The sequence below is a fragment of the Taudactylus pleione genome, unplaced genomic scaffold (assembly GCF_031769625.1).
Source record: "Taudactylus pleione unplaced genomic scaffold, aTauple2 ptg001041l, whole genome shotgun sequence".
Classification (NCBI taxonomy): Eukaryota; Metazoa; Chordata; class Amphibia; order Anura; family Myobatrachidae; genus Taudactylus; species Taudactylus pleione.
In genome coordinates, this window is record NW_028285442.1 from 1,771,158 (window position 1) to 1,796,223 (window position 25,066).

Below are 25,066 nucleotides of genomic sequence, written 5' to 3' on the forward strand. Positions count from 1 at the left end.
CAGGCCACTGCCCCTGAGAGGGAGAAAATGGACTTTAAGCAAGTCTCAACTTTCCTGTCCGTGGGATCCTTCAGTGAGGACATAGACGGTAATGGCAAAGTAGCGCTCCGAGTTAAACGGGTGACGTGAGAATCTACCGCCGGTGGAGTTTCCCATTTTTTCCAATGTGCCTCAGGAAAGGGGTAATTAGAAGCCAACCGCTTCTGAGGTAGAAATCTCTTACTGGGCGCCTGCCAAGCCACCGCCATATGATCCGTCAACTGATCAGACAGGGGAAACACTGCAGAAGCCACCTTTGTTTTTTTAAAACTAGGATACTTCGACTTAGGAGCTGGTGCCTCATCCTCTATTAGGAGAATGGCTCGCACCGCCCTAACCAGTGCTCGCACATTAATGGACGACTTGGTATCCATTTCCTGTACCGATGTGTCCGAGTCAGTGTCATCAGGAACCTCCCCATCATCTGAGGACCCCTCTGAGTCCGATACATGAGCCGCCTGCGCCATTAATGTGCGTTTTGACGCCCTAGAAGGCATGTCAGTCTGCAACATAGTCTGAAAAGCCGAAGACGCGGCCGCCAAATTTTGTACGGAACTGGAGAGCACATCCACCCAGGGTGGAGGAGCAGCCATAGGGGCCTGGAAGGCCACCACAGACTGCTACATCACAGGGGAAGCCTGTAGATACATAGGCAACCCCGCATAAGGATTAACAGCCAGAGACCCGGGAGAGTTCGCAATAATTGCGGGACACCCGGGGAATGGGTGACGGCCGGGTGAGGCAACGTCCTAGCAGGAACCGCAGTCGGGACCGAGAGACGGTCCGCAATAGACACCAGCATCTGAGAAAACATCGCCCATGGTGGTTCCTGCCTCATAGGAGGTTTTGAGGGGCCAGGAACCACCTGGCACCGTTTACACAGGCCATCCTGTGACAAATCCTCCCTATCCACTCCTGCAGAACAGCATCCGCAGGATACCAACACCGGAGCCACGGAGTGCTCAATCTCCTTGTCCGACATGACAAAATATATTACAGAAATAAATTTATCTGGCAACAGAGTCGAATCAAGTGTGCTGAACAACAGCCCACAATATGGTACTGTGTAGCACACAACTGTATGTGACGGACCTCACAAATACGTGATTTATATAGGTGACGTCTATAGAAACGCCCCTCCCCCACAAACCTTTAGGGCTTGTAGGAAAGGTAAAGGGATAGGTATAAGCTGACAGTAAGTAGAAATAAGCACAGACAGGCAGCACTTGCAAAAGTCACATACCATGCAGAGAAGTTATACTCACTGCACCTTTTCCACTACAATCAACCTCCCAGATTCAGTGTCTGGGAGGGCTATAGCGCTGTGTACACTGTCCTTGATCGGGGGAGATGTACACAGGGGGACCGGTCCGCGTGCTCCCTGAGAGATCTGCGCTGCCACAGAGAAGATGACCCCCAGAGACCTCAGAGGAGGAGTGGCCGAGTAATCTGCAGCTCAGCGACGCCAGACTACGTGCTGAAAGGCGCGCTGAGCTGAGGGGAGGAGCTGCTAAACAGGGAAGGCTTCCTCCCCTGGCTAGCTATTAACCCCAGGGCTGCCGGCTTCCCGCTTGCCGTGTTAAATCCCTGGTGGTCTAGTGGTCTCACGGGGTATACTTCCGAGGAGAGGGAGCCCGCCGCCACTGCTAGCAGCCCCCGGTCTGTCCCCTAGAACCGGGGGCAAAGGACTGCATTATAGTAAAATCCGCGAGCCGCCACTAATCGGCGACTCGCGGCTTACCTTCTCCCCGGCAGCAGTCCAGGGAGGTCCCCAGAGTCCGGCTAGTACGGACTCTGGCCTCCTGCCGCGATCCCCAGTGCGATACTGGCGTTGCGGCGCAGCGGGGAGTAAGAGCAGCAGCGTGGGCGTCTGCACAGACAGTCCTTCGCTGCCACTCTGAAGAGCCCAGTAAAAATAAAAAAATTAAAGGCTCTTAGAAAAAATTAAAAAGCTTTGGGGGGCTGCTCCTGCAGCCCCTCTGCGCAGGGTGACCAGACTCCGGCCGAGCACCAACTCAAACTGAGGTGCCTGTGGCTCGGGGGCGGGGTATAGAGGAGGATGTACCCAAGTGCATCCTGGGAGCAGCTAAAGCTTTAACTGCGTGATGCCCGTGGATCCAGATCCAGCTATACCCCAAGGTCAACCCTGTGGACCCTGAAAACGACCCAGAATTTCATTGTTTAAATTGCAACAGCAGACACATTTAGGAGGGGTAAATCTGCCATGTCTCAGACAATTTGCTATGGCTGCTAATTATCGAATAGCAATGGACTGGATTGGAGGTCACAACATTTACACCACATACTCTATGGACCAGGCATTTATTCCCCACCACAACTTGATATCTCTTTTACATACCCATCCTCGTAACATACCTTCAGAAGCTAGAGAAAACATATTAATAAATATGACATGCATAGCATGGCGAGTTATTAGATCACAATCCCATTTATCCAAATTGTCCTCAATTTTTTTACCATTATGGAAAAATCCGTCTTTTCCACCTGGTAACTCCGCCCAATTTAAATGCTGGCACGCCAGTGGTGTTCGGTACATTTACCAATTTTTACATGACCAAACACTTCAACCTCTCACTCGTTCACAAATGCAGGAGAAATTTCCTCTGGTCACTATCCCTTTATTTCCATATCTACAGGCGATGAGTTATATATAAAAAAATGTGTTGCGTGGATTTTCGGAAGCTGATCTAAACTGGTGTCTAGATAGTGCACTACGCTGTAAACCAAAAGAACCCTTTTCAACATCTTTTATATATTCCTGTGCCCGACCACTTATTGATTTAGAAACAAGTACTACAGGACTTGCAAAATGGAAGGAGGTCTTCCCACAAATCCCCATAGAGTCTATTGCTCTTTCATGTTTTAAAATTAACAAACAACTGGGATCAGTCTCGTATGCTGAAATGCATCTAAAAATTTTACACAGAGCATACTACACCCCTAAATTTAAATATATTATTGGTGATGCGCCTGACGCAAACTGTTATAAATGCTCAGCGCCTAACGCTGATAACGTGCATTGCCTGTGGGATTGACCACAGGTACAAGTTTTCTGGGAGGAACTTAATAATTATATTAAAGAAATTCTAAAAATTGATTTTGTGATTCTTAGAGATTGGGCTTTTTGGAATATATTGGAAAACACACATTCTCAGAGATTGACTAAGGGAAAATAGCTACTTATGACCAAATTGACGGCAGCAGCTAAAAAGACCATTCTCTCACAATGGATTGACCCTCACCCACCTACCCTTACATTATTACACCCTAGAATTATATTTTTGTTTACAATGGATTGGACAGAGACGTCCACTAATAAAGAAAAGTATACTGAAAGTTTTTTTGGCACATGGTTACCCTATATTCGTACTCTTTCCCCATCACTTAAGGACTCCATACGGAAATGTTTCCAACGAACATCATGGTTTAATTTGGAAGTGCTTGATAATGGCCCCCTTTTTGACCTGACTTAATCTATGATTTTGATCTATACCATTAATGGTAACCGATTTACTGACAGTAATAATATATGTAACGATGTATATAAATGTTTCTTATATGCGCAACTACAATTTATATCTGGATTTCCACACTGCAAATATTATAATTATTTTGTTGAATGATTGTGAATATATATTTGTATCACAATATTTTGTTGTTCTAACAATAAAAATTATTTTGAAAAAAAAAAAAAAAAAAAAAAAGGTTATATACTGTAGTGCAACTTTGGGTTGTTTTTTGGAGCGTGGGTCCCCTGGATTGCTTTGGGTGGTCTGCTTCAGGGCATCAGATTATAACACATTCTTCCTTTTTTGCACATTTAAAACTTTACGGTTTGTTTTTATTTTCACTTCTATTCTATATATGCAGCCGCAGCTGCTCTTACCTTTCTTACTTCACACATCACTTATCTTATTAGAGCGATGCCCTTGGGTGGCTCGGCTGAGCTAATTTGGGGGTGTCCTGCGCTCTGGATTTGAAACTTAGTATGTTAGGGAACTACCATACAGAGGTTACCTGGATATGGCCATGATTATGCTAAAAACCTATTTATTGCAAAAAAATAAATAAAAACAAAATGTATGGGTGTGCAGTCCAGGATTCTTTCCTATATCATTACAGATATTCTGGACACTGGCTCTGGATGTAGTTGCTGGGAGAGACTTTGTGTGCCACTACAATACAAGTAAGGCACCAATATATTAAAAAGTATGTAAGTCCGAGAATCACTACCCTTGGTGGAGCGTCTAAGTGGTTCCATGTGTCGCACACAGGATAGGTGTGGAGGACACATCTGTGCGGTCCCTTTATTTATGGTATGTACAAATAATCTTGAATATCCATCTAATGTGAAAGCCATGAAATACATGCTGTCCTTAAGTGCACACAGAATAGAGGTTACAGTATTTTGTTTTAGGATTAAATATACCAGGTTTTACCTACGGCAAACTAAAATTATATAGATCATACCAATATATGCTATATATCAGCCTCACCTCTTTGCCCCAGTACAGACCATTTTCCCAGAGCTGAATATAAGTGCTGTTGTTCTGGGTTCCCGGATTCTCATGATAACTGCTGCAAATCTCTAAAGACAGGATGGAGAAAGGTTTGGCATTTGTGCAGAAAAATTACATAGATACATAGTATTACATACACACATACATACATGCTGGAGCATCCTACCTTTGGGTTGTATTCTGCATTTCTGGCATGCAAGGCAATTTTCTTTAAGTCAAGTTTACAGGCTAAATTCACAGTGGACACAATATTTCTGGAGAAATCAAAAACAAAGTGGAAAACACATTTGCATTTCCAGTAACCAATTTCATTCAAAAGGGATATCCAACATTAAGTCAGTGTTAGAATACATAGAAAAAGATTTGTTCAACATTTTCACATTTAGATTTAAGTGTTAGAAAATAAACAAAAACATTAATTTGTTTGTAATGACCAAATATTTTGATTTGCTGAAGAGATTATAGGCCCAAAAACAAAAAGACCCACACTGGGCAACATAGATTGCTTGGGGGTGTGGTACAAGTAGTTTGGTATCTGGGATAAAGGCATCAGTGAAGTCTATGTAGGACAGTATTGGAGGTGTGTAGGACTTGAGTGCAATTAGCATACACTGTTGCTGGTCCATAGGGCCTATGCACGAAGCTGTGTTAGGAGATAAAAAGTGAACAGAGATAAGGTACCAACCAAACACAGCTTAGTAAATAGACCCCTATGTGAGCAAACATTTGCCAGCAACACATACTGTACATACCCCAATGTGACTGGCCACTGGGCTGGAGCTAAGGAATGTCCATTTTCATAAACTAACTCTGTTGCTCATATGTAGCTAGATTAAGATGCTGAGGGGCTTATTTAATATCAAGGGGCCCCCGGTAATTAAGTATCCAACTCGCTGTGAGTTGCGATGTTTGACACTTATATACCAGAGAAATTCTGCATTGCTCCAGTGCGGGGACGGCTGCTCTGAATAGCAGCTGTCCTTACAATACTTGCCACCATTCATTTCGCCACTAATTAGTAGTGGCAGAATTCTATACTAACTACAAAAAAAGAGACGAGAATCCCGCACTGGAATATATTAATTGATTGATTAAATACCAACAATTATAGTGATAAACCTTTAATTTCAGGTATTCTGATGTGTTGGTGGTACTCCCATGGGAAAGTATATAACATACTCTAAATACAAAAAATTTCTAGGCTAGAGCTAGAAAAGAATTCCCTTGTCTGTGGCACTCTTAGTTACATATAGTGGATTGATGAAAAATAATTAAAACATAACGGAATATTTTTAGTATAACTGAGATAGTGAAACCTTTGATTTTTGATGGTTCAATTTACACAAACTTTGTTTAAGGCACAAATTATTAAAAATAAAAGTATAAAATGACCTATAGGCTGTGTGTATAAGGTGTATATGACATATAAATGAATTTCATGTATCTACACAAACTTTGTTTGAGCCACAAAATTATTGAAAATATTGTATAAAATTATCTTCAGGCTGTGTGTAGAAGGTGTATATGAATCATAAATGCATTCTGTGTGTATATTTGGGCCCTGTTCCTAAGACATTTCAATATGGTATGCAATTATTCCAAAATACGGAATATTCCGATATCCAAAATACCCCTGGTCCCAAGCATTTTGGATATGGGAGACTCAACCTGTACCACTAAAAGAAAGCAGGGATATAAATAAGACTCAAAATATTATGACCAAATGGTGACTCTACCCTGTAGCAAATAAAAACTAAATAGTGGTTGTATGCACACTATCTGCTACCTGAATTTAAATCGCATGAGTGTCCAACAATAGGCGATAATATTGATAAGCACTCAAAAACTGGAAGATAACAGTAATAATAACAACGGCGATTGCCCTTCCAAAATGGTGTTGTGGCAGTGAAACCTTAGGTTTATATGTTCCCCTTATACGTAGATCACTAAATCTCCAAAGACTGTGTAGTGAAGATGTACATAATCCTTATATGCCAAAACTACAAATAGTTCACAAGCATATATCACTACAGTTATTTCTTCAAACAATGAAACGGGTGAATCATGAAAACCTGGACTGAATAATAAAGGTATAACCTCATGCAGATACAATCAGAAACTTTCTGATGCATTATAGTTCCCACATAATATTAGTGCATATCTATAATTAATATATAAATATAAACACACACATATACAGTCAGGTCCATAAATATTGGGACATTGACAGAATTTTCATATTTTGTCCTCTATTCACCACCACAATGGTTTTGAAATGAAACAAACAAGATGTGATTTAACTTGAGGGTAATTACATCCAAATCAGGTGAACGGTGTAGGAATTACAACGGTTTCTATATGTGCCTCCCACTTTTTAAGGGGCCAAAAGTACTGGGACAAACTAAACAATCCTAAATCTAACTTTCACTTTTTAATACTTTGTTGCAAATCCTTTGCAGGCAATTACAGCCTGTAGTCTGGAACGCATAGACATCACCAGACGCTGGGTTTCATCCCTGGTAATGCTCTGTCAGGCCTCTACTGCAAATGTCTTCAGTTCCTGCTTGTTCTTGGGGCATTTTCCCTTCATCAAGTGAAATGCATGCTCAATCGGATTCAGGTCAGGGGATTGACTTGGCCTTTGCATAACATTCCACTTTTTAGCCTTAAAAAACTCTTTGGTTGCTTTTGCAGTATGCTTCGGGTCATTGTCCATCTGCACTGTGAAGCGCTGTCCAATGAGTTCTGAAGCATTTGACTGAATATGAGCATATAATATTGCCCGAAACACTTCAGAATTCATTCTGCTGCTTTTGTCAGCAGTCACATTATCAATAAATACAAGGGAACCAGTTCCATTGGCAGCCATACATGCCCACGCCATGACACTACCACCACCATGCTTCACTGTTGAGGTGGTATGTTTTGGATCATGAGCAGTTCCTTTCCTTCTCTATACTCTTCTCTTCCCATCACTCTGGTACAAGTTGATCTTTATCTCATCTGTCCATAGGCTGTTGTTCCAGAACTGTAATGATTTTTTTAGATGTTGTTTGGCAAACTCTATAATGGTCTTCCTGTTTTTGTGGCTCACCAATGGTTTGCATCTTGTGGTGAACCCTCTATACTCACTCTTGTGAATTCTTCTCTTGATTGTTGACTTCGACACATATACATCTACCTCCTGGAGAGGGTTCTTGATTTGGCCAACTGTTGTGAAGGGGTTTTTCTTCACCAGGGAAATAATTATTTTGTCATCCACCACAGTTGTTTTCCGTGGTCCTCCGGGTCTTTTGGTGTTGCTGAGCTCTCCGATGCGTTCTTTCTTTTTAAGAATGTTCCAAACAGTTGATTTGGCCACACCTAATGTTTTTGCAATCTCTCTGATGGGTTTGTTTTGATTTTTCAGCCTAATGATGGCTTGCTTCACTGATAGTGACAGCTCTTTGGATCTCATATTGAGAGTTGACAGCAACTGATTCCAAATGCAAATGTCACACCTAGAATCAACTCCAGACCTTTTACCTGCTTAATTGATAATGAAATAACGAGGGAATAGCCCATACCTGTCCATGAAATAGCTTTTGAGTTGATAGTCCCATTACTTTTGGCCCCATAAAAAGTGGGAGGCACATATTGAAACTGTTGTAATTCCTACACCGTTCACCCGATTTGGATGTAATTACCCTCAAATTAAATCTGAAAGTCTGCAGTTAAAGCACATCTTGTTTGTTTCATTTCAAAGCCATTGTGGTGGTGAATACAGGCCAAAATCTGAAAATTCTGTCAATGTCCCAATATTTATGGACCTGACTGTATATATATCTCAATCCCTAATTAATTTTCCGATTTTATTTTTATTATTATATTTTGGTCATCTTATCACTCATATTTCGATTATTGTATTTATTGTTCTAGTAATTATGGCTGCTGTGATTAGATTACTATAGTTTCACATACTATACCTGTCCGTTTAGGTTTTGATAGAATGAAGCAATGTGTGTTTGACTTAATGTGTCAGTTCCCTTATAAACAGTTTTACAATAACCTATTGAGTTTTTTTTTTTTTTTTTTAAACCGCCAGCAAGGGATAGGTTAATAGGTATCCACAACAAGGGCAGCAGCTGAAAACAGACGGGCTCATTGAGGAATAGAATACTCACTTGCATTTCTGCTATACAATTAAGATCAATAGGATCTACCTGATACATTATATGTGTGGCTATTAACAGATTTGATATACATTACTTCTCCTGCTTCTCTTCAAACAACCAGTGTCATTATTGCTACCATATGTTTTAGGAAACTGATGTACAGTGAATATGCTATACGATTGATATCTTTATACCAGTACTGATATCACTGACATTGACTTCCACTGTTAAAGCTAACAAACTATCATACTATCTTTATGTCCTACATGCTTGGGATCCTTTTCAGGCATATTCATGCATTAAAATGATCAATTACACTGAAATGGATAAACTTAAGATATGCACTAATGTTGTTATGTGGGAACTATACTGCATCAGAAAGTTTCTGATTGTATCTGCATGAGGTTATACCTTTATTATTCAGTCCAAGTTTTCAGGATTCACCCGTTTCATTGTTTGTGAAGACATAACTGTAGTGATATATGCTTGTGAACTATTTTGTAGTTTTGGCATATAAGGATTATGTACATCTTCACTACACAGTCTTTGGAGAGTTAGTGATCTACGTATAAGGGGAACAACCTAAGGTTTCACTGCCACAACACCATTTTGGAAGGGCAATCGCCATTATTATTACGGTTATCTTACTTCCAGTTTTTGAGTGCTTATCAATATTATCGCCTATTGTTGGACACTCATGCGATTTAAATTCAGGTAGCGGACAGTGTCCATACAACCACTATTTAGTTTTTATTTGCTACAGGGAAGACTCACCATTTGGTCATAATATTTTGAGTCTTATTTATACCCCTGCTTTCTTTTAGTGGTATTTAACTAATAAAGATTATGTTTTAATTATTTTTCATCAATACACTATATGTAACAAAGAGTGCCCCAGACAAGGGAATTCTTTTCTAGCAGAATTCTATACTGCCAGGACCAACCCAGCAGAGGTCACGCATGTGTACAGCAGCAGGGCTAGATGGGGCAGAGGGAGAAGATCAGAACCATCTTCACAACCCATACTTCCTACCCATAGGAAAGAGCATGGCTTTGGGAACCAACGCCATGTTAGGATGGTGTAGGTTCCCGCAGGTAAACTGCAAAAACTCTTACGGCCGGTACACACTAGACCAAGGGTGGGTAATAAGGGGCCCCCCAGCTGTTGTTGAACTACACATCCAAGGATGCTCTGCCACAGTTTTGCTAATTTTCCATGCTAAAACTGGTACAAGGCATGCTGAGATTTGTAGTTCAACAGGCCGCTTATTGCCCACCCCTGCACTAGCCGATATGTCAGCAACATAGCCTAGTGTGTACACTCCATGTAACTGACTATGGCCCTCATTCAGAGCCGGACGCTCTGAGCAGAGCGTTCGCTCTGAATGAGGGCCGTCCTCCATAAAAATGGAGCGTCCTCCTGGACGCTCGTATAGCTGTGGGTCACCACCCACAGCACATACAAGCGTGAGGGATGATGGTTGCGATGGTCTTGACCATCGCGACCATCGCCAGTGCAACCAGAAGCCTGTGGTCGGGGTTTTCGTCCACAAGCCCTGGAGTGATTTTGGCTCTATCAGAGCCAAAATCACTCCCACTGACATCACTAGTGATGTCAGTGGGGCCGGCTTCAGACGGTAGGCGTTCCCATGGGAACGCCTCCGTCTGGCAGGCACACCCCCAGCACGCCCACCAAAGGGGGCGTGCTATCAATCAACATCGACAGCACGCCCCCTTTGATCAGACACAACGAGCGAAGGAAAGTCCTTCGCCCGTCGCGTCTGGCGCATGCGCACGACGGAGCTCCCTCCGTCGTGCGCATGCGCAGTGCACACCATCGACCCACTTGCGAGCGGACAGCCGCTTGTGAGTGGGTCTGAATGAGGCCCTATGTGCGCTCCCACGCATCGTCAGCGACATCGCCCGTCGGACCTTCATGCAGGGCCATGCTGCAGGGAATGCAGCATGGCCACAATGTCGGTCCCGACATCTGCAAGTGTGTATGCACTTGCCGATGCCGGTAACCCCGCCAGGTGCCGTCTTAACGATAGGTGGGCTGGGTAAATAAACATCGTGAAATGTGTACCCAGCTTTAGTTTTCTGAATCTTAAGCATGCCCCATCAGGCCCCTAATAATGAATGCAGAAGCTAGAGTTTCCACATGTGTAACTGGCCCATTAGTTATCATGACTAGGCCCATGAATAACAGATATAAATACATAAACATTATTGTGTATAAGTAGATGGTCTCTACCCACTAGATGACAGCAGAAAAGACAGCTTTAGAAGTGCATCTCACCAGACATAGGGGAGTTGTAATTTAAAATAACTATCAAAACAAAATTACATGGGAAAAACACATACATTTTTTTCTGGGTTCCACCAGCCCTGGTGCACATATGCTTTAATTAGAGATTTTTTGGCAAAAATATATCCTAAACTGCAATTTATGAACTATAAAGCTGAGGGCCTGATTCAGAGCCGGACGCTCTGAATGAGGGCGTGGTTTTTTTTTTTTTGTGAGGCGGCTTCGTGAACGCTCGCATAGCTGTGGGTTACCATCGCGACCATCGGGCTTGCGACGAGACCCTTGCGGTAGGGTCTCGTCTGCCGCAAGCCCTGGAGTGATTTTGGCTCTATCAGAGCCAAAATCACTCCCACTGACATCACTAGTGATCACTAGTGATGTCAGTAGGGCCCGACCCAGACGGTAGACGTTCCCATGGGAACGCCTCCGTCTGTGCAGCCACGCCCCCGGCACGCCCACCAAAGGGGGCGTGTTGTCAATCACCATCGACACACTTTGGTGTGAGACCCATAACGACGGCTACCCCGTCGTTATTCGGGACTCGCGCATGCGCACGACTGAGGCGCCTCCGTCGTGCGCATGCGCATTTGGGAAACATCGACCCGCTTGCGAGTGGGTCTGAATGAGACCCTGAATACACACTGAGAGGATGTCGGCACAATATGTTGTTTCCGGCCGAATCAAAACTGGCCGCATCGCTGAGTGTGTACGGCCAATATGTGCGTTCCCGAGGTCGCATGCAACATATCGTCTGGTCGGCTGTGCTGCACGTCCAACAGGACAATATTGCATGCGGCCCTATTGCAAGTAATGGACGGAATGAGGGATCACCCAGTCGTTCATTACAACGTTCTAATGTGTAACCTTGGTACAATACGTCGACCCGATGGACCAACATATCGTACCAGTACACATCGCTCACTGTGCACCCGGCCTTAATCTACCACTAGTCATCTTTCACTGTGGATGGAAACAATATTAACAAAACTCCCTGGGGTTGACGTTACAGGTTGTAATGTCATGTAACAAATTACATCTGGCCTTAAAGCTCCTTCCTTCAATACTTTTCTCTCATCATCATGTTATATACTCACTACTAGGTGCTAACACCAGGATCTGTGGCCAACCAATAATTGGCACTGTAATTTATTAGCAGCTGTGGTAAAATGAAGCTGGTGGCATCGGTTAGCCACTGAATCGGTGCAGTGATTATTACCCAAAGGGGTGTGACCACACCTATCTGCTGCCCAGAGGTTACACTCTTGTGGAGCTACAAATCTCAGCACCTCTTGACAATGCATGTTCAGACTTTAGACACACGTCGGCCATCAAGGGCACATGGGACAATTCCATCCATGTGTGAAGGCAAGACTGATCTAAGAGCCCGATTCAGAGATGGACGCCAATGTGATCGCAGCTGTGATTTCGCACAGACTGAAGCTGCGAAATATGGCAATAGTTCCAAAGCTTACCCTGGCATAGGGACGCCCACTGCTACCTTCTCATCTGCATCTGACATTGCGTACCAGTGTTAATATCGATAACATCGAAGCACATCGATCAGCCACGCAGCCCTTGGGGAAAGTCTGACCTGTCTCAAATACAGCGTCTCTCCTGGCACACCGAGAGCTCTCATACTGCATGTGCGATCACAATAGCTAATTTATGCACGCCCATGTAACAGCATTTAAGCGGTAAAACACCTGCTTTTTTCTAGTCGCTCCCACCCCCACCTCCCCGCTGCCTCTCCCAGACATTAACTACCTGTTATTAACTTTGCAAATAGGTTATCTGTGTATGCGGATTCACAAGACAATCACTGCACGTGAGCAGTGCGACTTTAACGCATGCGCAAAAGCAAAAAAATAAATAAATAAAAATTGCTCGTCTGCATAAAAACCGCCATTGTGTACATCTCTGAATCAAGCGCTCAGGCAGCACGGTCCTGGGGATATCACAAACTAGACTCTTGCGATCTCACTATCCTTCTAGCATATTTTAGAAATTGAAAACAAGCAGCTAATTAGATACCAAGGATGACTCGGCTTCTTTCCTTTGCTTCTGTTATCATACGTCTCCTCTCACCCCAATGTGTATAGTTACTTACTGTAATTGAGGAATTATTCCAGACATCTCAGCAACAGGTGTCATGGGTGTCATTGGTGTCATGGGGGTAATGGGCATGGGGCAGAGATTAGAAGCATCTCTGCTTTCTGAGGGTGTGAATGGCTGACCAGATGAATCCATGCAAATGCCACTGTCCTGCATTTGGGACGAGTACTCCTGTCCTTGATAGTCGTCCTTGTCTTCATGATCTGGATTGAGGTCATCAGGCAGAAAGCTGAGGTCCACTGAGGAGAAGTCCGTGGAGAGGTCTTTGGACTGATCCAAAACAGATGAATATGAAGTCCCGGGGAGTGGTTGTATATTTAGGTCATCATAAGGAGTCATAGGCGTGTACATTTGAGGAGTAGAGTCAAGTACATCCTGTGTTAGAGAAAGAAGGAGTTATATACAGCTGCAAGAGACATACAATTAGGCATCAGGTGTGGTGTAGAACAAAATAATAATCTTTTGGGGTCTTTTTCCTTACTCACTGTGAATGACAGTACATCTCTGCTCATTTTGAAGCTCACTGCACAACGTCATATTTCACTAAAAGTGGTTTTCAAATCACTAGTCACTAAGGGGCCTATTCATCATCTCACTGCGAGGGAAACTTAAGCAAATTCATCATTGTTCCGGTGCGGGGACAGCTGCTCCAAAAAGCAGCTGTCCCCTTGGTTAGTATCGCAGTTACAGAAGTGGCTGCATTACTTACCTCCTCCCCGTCGTCCTGGCTACCCGAGGTCATAGATGCGCACAGCCGCCAGGGAGGTAGTGAGGAAGAATTCCTCTTCGCATCCCTGGAACTCCTTCCCATAGGAAGGAACAGGGATCCGAAAACAAACGCCGTATGAAGATGGCACTTGTTCTTGGAAGCAAACAGCGAAAACTTATTTTTCGGAGTTTGCTGAATATCAGGGGTGATGATGAATTTGCTTAAGTGTAGTCCTTTAAAAGGTCTGACTAGTAGCAATGTACGATATACATCAATGAAAGTGATTCCTATCAGGGCACAATTTTCTTTCAATTAATAAATACATGTAGCAGAGCAGGCGTTTACTAGTTGTGGTTTTGCCAAAATATCTCAGGTGAGAAAATGGTCCAATGGAAAGAGGGATTATTTTTGCGAAGCCTGATGTCCTGCAGGGGTACAGAGGATGCTCATAAGAATATAATCACCATAGCTGGCTCTTTGGTTGATGGAGAAGATGTGGTTTCTTGAAACTTTTAATGACTATTGAACCGGGATACCCAGTCTGTACAGCAACATTTCTGAAATATGGGACTGTATCCAATACTTTATTTGATTTAAAACGTAAAAAAGCCCTGATGTAAGAGGGTGGGCTTCTTACAGAAAACCGCCACGCGCTTTTAAAAAAGAGGACACACCAAGTCCGTAGAAGCTGGAGGCTGTAGAATGGATACTAATAGTATATATAAAATACCCTTCTGCTCCACGGGAGGTTTCTGTCCTCCCTGAGCTCGCCTTAGGACACCTGCATTACGGTTTGACAGGTGTACAGCCCCAGTCAAACTTCCCACCTCCACACCTGCCATGCATGTATGAAACGGTCTTTATAATGGAGTTTTAGAAAGGATGTCATTCAGAGGAGAGTGGTTTATACAGGTCAGAAATCATTTATATGAGAAATGGATGAAGTTTTGCATAAGTTTACACTATGGGCCTGATTCAGACCCACTCGCGAGCGGCTGTCCGCTCGCAAGTGGGTCGATGTTATGGACTGAGCATGCGCACGACGGAGGGAGCTCCGTCGTGCGCATGCGCCAGACGCGACGAGCGAAGGAAAGTCCTTCGCTCGTTGTGTCCGATCAAAGGGGGCGTGCTGTCAATGTTGATTGACAGCACGCCCCCTTCGGTGGGCGTGCCGGGGGCGTGCCTCCCTGACGGGGGCGTTCCCACGGGAACGCCTCCCGTCAGAAGCCAGCCCACTGACATCACTAGTGATTTTGGCTCTGATAGAGCCAAAATCACTCCGGAGCTTGCGGTTGAAAACCTCAACCGCAGGCTCCGGCTCGCAAATTCGATGGTCGCGATGGTCTCGACCATCGCGACCATCACAATGCACGCTCGTATAGCCTGTGGGTGGTGACCCACAGCTATACGAGCGTCCAGGAGGACGCTCCATGAAAATGGAGCCCGGCCCTCATTCAGAGCGTGCGCTCTGCTCAGAGCGTACGGCTCTGAATGAGGGCCTATGTTCTTTACGTTTTTCTTTTTGTAAACATGGTCCATGTATTGTGAATTGACAAATGCAGGAGACAATTCATATTGTTATGGGACCACAGCACAATACTGCGATTCACTACAGGATCAGTTCCACCATCCATGAGGATCATCAAGCACCTTCCTGTCCACTTGTTTTTTATTTATATATTTTTTCTTTTATATGTGTCCATGGAAAAAATAAACACTACCATTTAAAAGGAAACTTTCTAAACTGCGGGCACGGGTGATGACATCACTGTACTGCATTTCTGCCTAATGTGGGGCCTCCCTCCCCCAGGAGGAGAGGTGGTAAGTGCAGGGAGAGTTTCCCAGTGAATTGCATCTTAAGGTCCCTGCATCCCTAATTAAGTGGGTGGGATCCAGGAGATAATTCCTTATTCTGTTTTACTTTTCATTATGCTGCTAAAAAGTAAGGAACACATTTAATGAGCCATAACCCCTGTAGCACTCGCTAAAGGGGTTATGTCCTCCTTTCAATATTTAACAAACAGCCGTAAACTAAGATTACCACTGTGTGTCACTGAATGGCTTACGACATCTATAGCTGGCAAGAATTATGCGGTCCAATGGGGACCAAGGAAGAGCCTCTCCAGTTTTAGAGAAGCTTTTCCAGGCCCTGCGGGTTGAAAGGGTCACGCATATGTGCCAACTGGCCGTCACGCATTGCTCCTGACACAGCAGCCCAACGCTGGCAGCATTTTCAAATAAAAAAACGATATTAAGAAAATCGCAAAATGGTTTGTTGACTTGTCCCTTACAGTCATTCATACATTTGTGTTAATTATCATCTGTGCACGGCAGCCATGCTCAGAAATCACATGCGAGTGGAGGGGCCACAGCCAGCCACTTTCGGTGCCTTGTCTTCAAATACTGGCCATGTTGGAAATCTAAGACAAGACCCCTCACATAAAACTTTAAATATTTGCTGTACCTATACAATATAGAATCATTGTATGGCAGTGGTTGTGCTGTGGGGCACTTGCAGGGGTGCCACAGGCTGGTGGTCCAGGACCAAATGAAATTATTGGGTGTGTGGGTTAGTGTTGCAGGCAGTTAATTGGGATGCGGGAGGTGTGAGGTTGGAGCTGACCTTGACTGTCTGGAGGCATTGGGACAGTGTCTGACTGGGAGATGAAGGGCCCACCGGGGGAAAGCAGTGGTAGGGGCCCCATGCTTAAAGGGTGTGGTCAGACACCACAGATGCTTGGCTACCCAATGGGCAAATCTAGATGTAGTTTCTATAGTAGAGAACCAAGCCTCCATGCTTATCAGTGTCCCTGGTAACTGACCATCTAATAGAGCAACAATAGTATAATTTGAAGTCTGAAACCTGGCACCTACAGGGGGGGGGGGCCCACAGTCACTGGGGCCCACTCGGGAATTCCTCTGTACCCCTAGGGACAGTCCACCTCTGCATTGGGACCAATCCCGACATAAAGGTAGAGCCATCAATGAGGGGGATGTGTATGCGACATGTAGCCTGCTTTTACTGGTTACTGCCCACTGAGTTATTCAGCTGAAAGCTTTTCACATTCAAAGTTCTAGCTTACAGGTAAGTACTGTGTAATATATTCTACACGTTTGTTTCAGTTTCCTACAATCATCAGTAGCGTTGAGAACGTATTTCCAAATTACTTTAGTTTACAACAATAAAAAATAATAATATAATCTGTTTAGCGCATCTAATTAACTGCCATTTTGTCTAGTAGGTTGAGACCTGTAGATGTTTTGGATATTTAGCAATAATAAAATTGGGGCGAACAATAAAGTTGTGCCTTGGGGCAGCCTGGCCCTTAAAACCGCACCTGTATGACACTCGGTGCACTTTAGGAAACAAATAGTTATTTTTATATCGTTTAGAGAGAGAAATTCATCAAAACCTTCAAAGAGGACAAGTTACACATAGGAACCAATATAGAATTTTATAAAATGTACTAGATAAATGATAGCTAGAATCTGACTGGTTGCTACTTCTCCACTTGCCCTCTTTTGGAGAATTCAACAATGTAAACGGGTTAACGCAGCTAACTGTCCAAATTAAGCCACGTTACTTTCCATAGGACTTAATGCACCTTTTTTCCTTGCTGAACAGGTGAAAATCACTAGTTTAAGTTAAAAATATCGGGACTTGGTTCAGAACTCCTGGGATACCCCCTAATGATTAATTATGAACTTAGAAGTTATTAGCTTAATTTTGCCAATAATGTCCTTTTGGGGCGATAATCTGCAAAATGCAGAATAATGGGTTAATTGATGTGGGACAGGTATACGAAATGTTGTATTGATGGGACAGGTGTTTTTAGACTTGCAGGCGAGAGTTATGCTGCATACACACTGTCAGATTTTCTTAAAGATATGAACGATAACGATTGTAAAAATCAGATAGCCAGATAACGATATCGGACATCAACTGTGTTTGCAGTAAGATTTGGACAATTTCATTCATATAATCGTTCAAATCATTGATGATGTCTTTCAATCATTCAACGATAATGATGATCTAGCACAGGGATGGGGAACCTCGGGCCCGGGGGCCGTATAAGGCCCCCAGAACTATTTGGTCTGGCCCAATGAGCTATTTTCTGCTAGCCTCATCTGGCTAGCAGGGTGCCTAGAATGGCACCCTGCAGCCAGAATCTATTCAGCAGTGCCGCCTGGAGCACTCTTAGGACGCTTCAGACGGTCACACCGCTGCCCTTACAGCTCCCTGAAACATCCTTAAGATGATCTGGGCATTGCTGTAATCACTGGCGATTGTGGCCTAGCCCAGTGTGACTTTACACATAGGGGGCGTGGCCTGTGAAATATATATATATATATTCAAAATGGCGCTCGGTAGAAAAAAAAAAAGAAAAAAAAAAGGTTCCCCACCCCTGATCTAGCAAATCTGACCGTGTGTATGCACCATTTTTTACAAAGTGGCTTAAATTGACGAAAAATACATAAACTTGCTTGCATTTTTATACAACCCAAATCAATCTATAACATTTAGGGGTCTATGTACTAAGCAGTGATAAGTGACAGAGTGAAGAGTCATAAGTCTGTGATAAGGTGCCAGCCAATCAGCTCCCAACTGTCATCTCACAGGCTGTGTTTGAAAAATTACAGTTGGGAGCCCATTGGCTGGCACTTATCACTGCTTAGTACATAGACCCCTTAATTTGCTGCAAAACACTTTCCTTCTATCATTTTTATCAATGTTATAAAAACCTTTTAAGAGTCACAGTTATTTTGCTTTTGACCACTATTAGACTTCTATACTTCAATATTAGTTTGCACATCTTTGGGTCAAAGGCTGATTTCCCCACATTTATCATGGCCATCATCATTGAAAATTACAGCGCAACTACCTGGGTAAACGAACATTTCACCACGGTTAATGGAATTCCCCCTTAAAATTGCTATAAACATCAATCATTAGACCAACTAATGTAGAACAGTCACTACAAAAGGTCGTCATTAGTGCATGTGGTTAGGCTAGACTATGTATTTCTTTTTATCTTCTGCTTGGGTTTCAATAAATAAAGACTAAGTACAAACACAAAGTTATCAATTTTATTCTAAAGCTATTTTACTGAGCAGCTTGCAGAACCCCCTCTAAACCTCACTAATAATTTACCATTGTCAAAACAGATTATAAGGCCCATTTATTAACAATCACATTTGCAATATATTCTGGGCGTGTTACTAGCGTCCATAATTATATTGTAAGATGCGTTTTTAATGCCAGCATGCATCAAAGAGCCCCCCACAGGTACAGGGGCTTCGAACCCTCTCCCGGCTAGTATTGCGTTGTGTAGCCCACAGACTATAGCAGCACAATACCATCTTTAGCGGGTGTTTACATGCTGGGGCCAAGCACTGGAATACTTGCATTCCGGAGTTTGGTAAATCTGACAGCATCGCATCACCCATAGAAACTTAAGGGGGTTGCGGCTGCTGGCGGAAACGGAGGGACAGCAGCCGATATCGGAATATGCTGCAAATATCTAATGATAAATGAGATCCTTAGGGCTATTGCACACACACCGGTTTTGACCAGCCGGCAAAAAAACGGGCGATTTTTTTAACATGTACTAATTTGTAATTTGATGGGTCCTCTCAGACGGCACGGTCGCCATGTTACAGCCGGGAATATCCAGCGACAAGGACGGCTGCCAACCACGGTTTCAGTGATTGGAAATAAAATCATACACACGGCAAAACCATCACACACGGCACAAAACCGTTGTGTGTTAAAGGGACATATCCACAGGAAAGCAAAAAACACCTGTTTTTTTTGTCGGCCAGTCAAAACTGGTGTGTGCAAAATAGCCCTTAGGCCAGTTACATCAGGCTTGCCTACCCTTCCGATTTGGCCGGGAGCCTCCCGATTTTCGGGTGCCGCTCCCAGCCCCCCGGAAAGGCAGGCAGGCCTCCCGGAAGTCTCCGACCTTCCCGACCTCCCCCCTGAAAAAAACAGAAACACATGCAGTGGGGGGCCGGGTGACGCAATTCGCGCAGAATCGCGTCATCGTGGCCCCTCCCCCTGCTTCACAATGCCTAAAATACGATGACGCGATCATGCGGCCACGCCCCGGCTCCACCCCAATGTGACCCCAATGGCCGGCCCCCGCCCCCGCTATTAGCCGCCAATCAGCTCCCTCCCGGAAGGCTGGAGCTGATTGTCGGCAAATATGAGTCACATACCTGCCGGTTTTGGCCGGCCGGGCAAGAACCTGGCGGTAGCCAGATAAGTCTTTTCACAAGCAGCGGCTTTGAGCCGCTTTAAAGTGTTTTTTGGGCATGTGCAGAAGCAGCAGCTGCACAAGCCCGGCCAGCACAAGCCCGTGTGTGTGAAATGAAACATGGTTTCCTATACACCACTGGTGTGCAGTAGATCCTTTCGCACAGCCTGGGCACGGTTGCTGTGTAACAGCCGGGAGTATCCACTGCGCAGGACGGCTGCCATGCCCGGGCCACCTGAAAGCAACCACCACTTCCCTGTTTATCTTTTTTTCACACCCACCAAAAAACCAGCAGGTGTGAAACTAGCCTTACACTACTACTATAAAGGTGCCCCAGCCACTAGAAGACAGGCAAAGACTGCACGATTATGACATTGTAATCGTGCAGTCGTTTGTCAGTCTGTGATGTGCCTACACTGAACAAGCAGTCGTTCAGTGTAGGCACAATCAATCATCTGCAAACATGCTGAACCTGACATTATCGTCAGGTTGACCAGCATGTTTGCACGATGATAGATGTCTAAAAGACCAATTTTTGAAACAATCTGCAAACGATTTTTGAATGAGATCGATATTGTTCAATCGCTCATTTTAATCATCTAGTGCAGGGGTTCCCAACCTCGGTCCTCAAGGCACACTAACAGTCCAGGTTTTAAGGATAGCCATAGTTGTGCACAGGTGACTTAATTAGTAAGTTTAGTTATTTTGATTTAACCATCTGTGCTTAAGCATGGATATCACTAAAACCAGGACTGTAATACCTCTTTTCCACCAAAAACCCAGGTCCGACCTGGGTTTTTGGACATGGTTCCAACCCTGGTCAGACCCATTTACACTGCACCTTTGATCTGGGTTACTCCCAGGTCAGCCCTGTTCACACTGAACTTAGGTCTGCCCTGCTAAACCTGTGAGGTCATAAAAAGTGGGAGGTGAATGCTCCACAACCACCAATCCTCTCATTTTAGGCATTATCCAGGTCAGATAACCTGGGTTGCACCGTTTACACTGCACCATTACCTGGGTCCATCCTGGGTCCAACCCTGGTAGCTACCTGGGTTGGATTGCAGGGCCACTTGACCCAGGTTATTTTTCAGAGACCCTTTTACACTGAGCTGCGACCCGGGTAGACCCAGCAAAAACCCAGGTTTTTGCTCTGGTGTAAAAGGGGTATTAGTGTGCCTTGAGGACCGAGGTTGGGAATCACTGATCTAGTGGAGAGGCACCTTAAGGTAAGTGGTCGCAGAGCATACTTGCCAACCCTCCCTGATATAGTAGCAATCTCCCTGATTGCACCTTATCCCCTTTATGAAGCTGTTATATATATATATATATTTTAATAAATAATAATAATAATAATAATCCACATATGTACATTCAAATGGGATCATTAGTATTTCCCTGCATTGGTTATAAAGGCACTAAGGAGATAAAGTGAATGGTGATATGATACCAGTCAGTCAATCAGCTCCTAACTCATTTTTCAAACACAGCCTGTGAGATGGCAGTTAGGAGCTGATTGGCTGGTACCTTACCTCCATTCACTTTATCTCCTAACACAGCTTAGTAAATAGACCTCAATGAACCCTATGGCTACATGCATTTTCTGAAAAGTATTAGTGTGTTTTCATCAACAAGTAGATCTTACATCCAAATGTAAACAAGTCCCAAAGCAGTAAGTCAGTATTATGACACGCCTCTCAGATGTAGCAGTACACACCCATTTTACCCTGCACCCATAGGTGCTGCTTTCACAATCTTCCTGAAATGCTTTTTCAAAAGTAGGTAAGTATGGAGCAGAGCGGTTTGGGGTAGATAGAGGGTCTGGATTTTTACACACACAAACCAATCAAGATTTGTTAAATTGACACACTCAGTACATTTTGAAAATAGGTCACTTAACTGATCATTCACTCTCATCATACTGTACATTGAGATGTTTTCAAGAACTGGAACAGTTCACATTTTATGGACCTGTACAATCCCTTTAAAAAAAAAAAAAAAGTCGTGACAATGCCACACATATGAATAATCGTAGTCTCATTGGATGGATTGCAAGGAACATAACAAACTTTCCAAAAACCTACTGCCTGAGATAACTTCTGACTATATAGGCAAAACACCATACATACACAATAGCTCGTTGTAATATTTTCTTTATCTAAATATATAATGCTGGGCTTACCTTAGCTTCACATTGATCCAAGTATCTCTCCAGGGAAGATTCTCCATCCATTCTACAAGTATTCTTCTAAACCCTGCAAAAATCCAGTCACATTGAATAAAACCCATGATGCATCATTTCAATCCTTGCCTGCAAAGGTAAGCACAGGAATTGCACCATTGGCCCATTGCAGTATAATTACACAAAAGCAGATTACTTGCTAGCTTCACCTGGACAGAGCTGCTTCTCAGGGCAGTCCAAACACTCTAATTGAAAAAAAAAAAAAAGCCAGCAATTTGTATCAGTTAAACAGGGGAAACAACGTGCAATACCCCCTGACTGACTTGATTGATTCAGCTGCCTTGAGATAAGTATTTGTACTATTCCTGGGACTGTTCCTGGGGCTTCTGCTTTGGTTTAGCAAAACTCCATCATGGTGCTAGAATTGGTAGCAAACTGTGTATGTGTCAGAAAAAAATACAGATTAATACCAAAAATGCCAGGTTAGCCATTTACATGATGTGTTTACATTATTAAACCAAATGAATGTGCATTTTAGTGGCCTATGAAAAGTATATTTTCTGCATTTTGGAAAATAAAATATGGGTGAAAAAATATACACTGTATGCTGTATACTCTGGTGTATTGCATGCTCCTGTATTGCTATCATTGTATATACAATTTGATCTCTTATTGCAAATCAAATCCTAATATTTTAGTACCACATATAGAAAGAATAATAATTATTATTTTTACTATATGGCTGTGAAACTGCAAAGATAAATATGTATGCACTATTAATATTCCTCCAGTAGGTGGCAGAGTAGCCACATGAGTTTCATATTACAACTTAACCTCTAGTCGAGTGGTTCTCAGGGCCCCAGCCCACATAGTTCACAATTTCCAGGTCTCCTTTTAAAAATTCCACAGGTGGAGCTAATTATTTCATTTGTGATTCTGTGAGGAGACCTGGAAAAAATGCACTGTTTTGGGTCCTGTGGACCGAGTTTCAGAACCTGTATATTATTCTATTGCTTATTACATGCAAACGAAAGAGTCATTTTGAAGGGGAATAGTTTTATAATCTTTTTTTATTGCCCCCTTTAATTCTTTTTAATGGTTGGCCTGGTTTACATGGTTGCCAACCACTAAAAATAATTAAAGTGGTCAAGGATTTAAATATTGAGCTTATTAACTTTGATATAAACCATTGTTGGTTTAAATACTATAAATGAGCGAGTTCAGATCTCAGAAATCCGAACCCACCAGAATTTCAGCGATCTGAGCCAAGCTCGGATCCCTCACCCAGGGGCGGATTGGCCATTACTTTTTGCGGGAAGAATCCCGGTGGGCCGATTGGTTGTGGGGCCGCTTTTCAATTGTGGCCCCGCCCCCCGACTCGCGTCACCCGGCCCCTGTACAATGTGTGTTTTACAGTGTGCCTGCGCGGCTGAGCTTCTCTCGCGAGAAGAGAGGCCAGCCTGTTAAAGCTCCACCCACCCAGCTTGCCCGCCGTCAGCGATGGCGTCATCGAGGGATGAGGAGTGAGGCAGTGGTGCGGGTCCGCAGGTGAGTAACAGACAACTGCGAAGCCCAGGCTGCCTATACGGTAATGTGCAGGGCTGGCAAATGTGTGTCCAGCAATAAGCACTGAGCACATACCTTCGGGCTCATTACCGTATAGGCAGCCTGGTCGGTGTTAGTTGCGGGGGCTCAGGGGGGATTACCTTCTGAGACACATTGAAGAGACCAGTGCTTCCAGACAGGGGGCTTGCTGTGGGCGGAGCCGCACTCGATGCTGTATGGAAGCACTGATCTCTTCAATGTGTTGCAGCCAGCTCAGCAGATGATTCCTGCCTCCCCCCCCCCCGCGTCTAGGTGACATCTATGGTGAGGTCTGGAGGGGACATCTGTGTACAGAGGGTAGTTGAACTGTGTTAGTGGGGGGAATCTATGTATGGTTAAGGGCTGTGTGTGTGTGAGGGGGGGGAGCTGAGGGAGGGGAGTAAAGATCTGTATGTGGGGGGTCTGAGTAAGTGGGGAGAGTGTGGGACTATGCTGTGAGGAGCTGTGATATGGGGGCCTGTGCTATGAGGGACTGTGATGAGGGGGGCTGTGCTGTGACAGGCTGTAATGACAGGTTTTGCTCTGAGGGGAGATGTCATATGAGGGAGACTCTGCTGTGAGCGGGCGATTGTGCTGTGTTGAGGGGGGCTGTGTTGAGGGGGGCTGTGATGTGAGGAAGGCTATGTTATGAGGGGCTGTCATATGAGGGAGATTGTGCTGAGGGGGGCTGTGGTGTGGAGGACTGCTATGAGGGGGCTGTGATGAGGAGGGCTGTGCTGTGAGGGGCTATGAAGGGGGCTATGAGCAGTGCTGTGAGGGGAGAGGGTTTTGCTGTGCTGCGGGAGGATGCTGTGATGTGGGGAGGGGGTTGACACTGGGAGCACAGAGGAGATGTTTTCCAGGGGAAAAGGAGATGGCCCTGGGGGCAAAGAGTAGCTGCAGCTGGACAGTGGGATGTATTGGAGAGACCCAGGAGGATGGTATTGGAGAATGACAGGGGAATGATGCTGGTGAGATACAGGGGGATGGTACTGGCGAGAACCTCTGTTGCATGTTGATGACCTTGGCTTTATTCCTACGCTAACAGGCGGCTTCCGGACCATGTGATCTCCTGCATGAATTTCTTCAGAGTTGCAAAGAAATCATATAGGTAAGAAAATACTTATTCACATGCTGTGTTTACTCTCTGGTGAGAGGGACTGGGGGCATATCCATC

General features: G+C 44.2%; 1 protein-coding gene across 7 annotated transcripts in view; it reads right to left on the minus strand.

Moving 5' to 3' along the window:
- Nucleotides 1–23,160, minus strand: part of TBPL2 (TATA-box binding protein like 2) — a 60,754-nt gene extending 37,594 nt beyond the window's left edge. For 5 of the 7 annotated variants that reach the window (XR_015874849.1, XM_088461350.1, XM_088461353.1 and 2 more), the window contains exons 1-4: nt 22,306–22,441; nt 13,150–13,529; nt 4,747–4,834; nt 4,557–4,648 (exon numbers count right to left, since the gene is read on the minus strand). Coding sequence is in view for 6 of the 7 variants with exons in the window: in XM_088461350.1 (XP_088317476.1) it covers nt 4,557–4,648; nt 4,747–4,834; nt 13,150–13,529; nt 22,306–22,356 (611 nt within the window). In the remaining variant the exon portion in view is untranslated. Of the gene's footprint in view, nt 1–4,556; nt 4,649–4,746; nt 4,835–13,149; nt 13,530–22,305; nt 22,442–22,514; nt 22,546–23,139 lie in introns of those variants that run through there. The other 2 variants (XM_088461352.1, XM_088461351.1) reach the window with 2 other exon arrangements.
- Nucleotides 23,161–25,066: the final 1,906 nt, after the last annotated feature.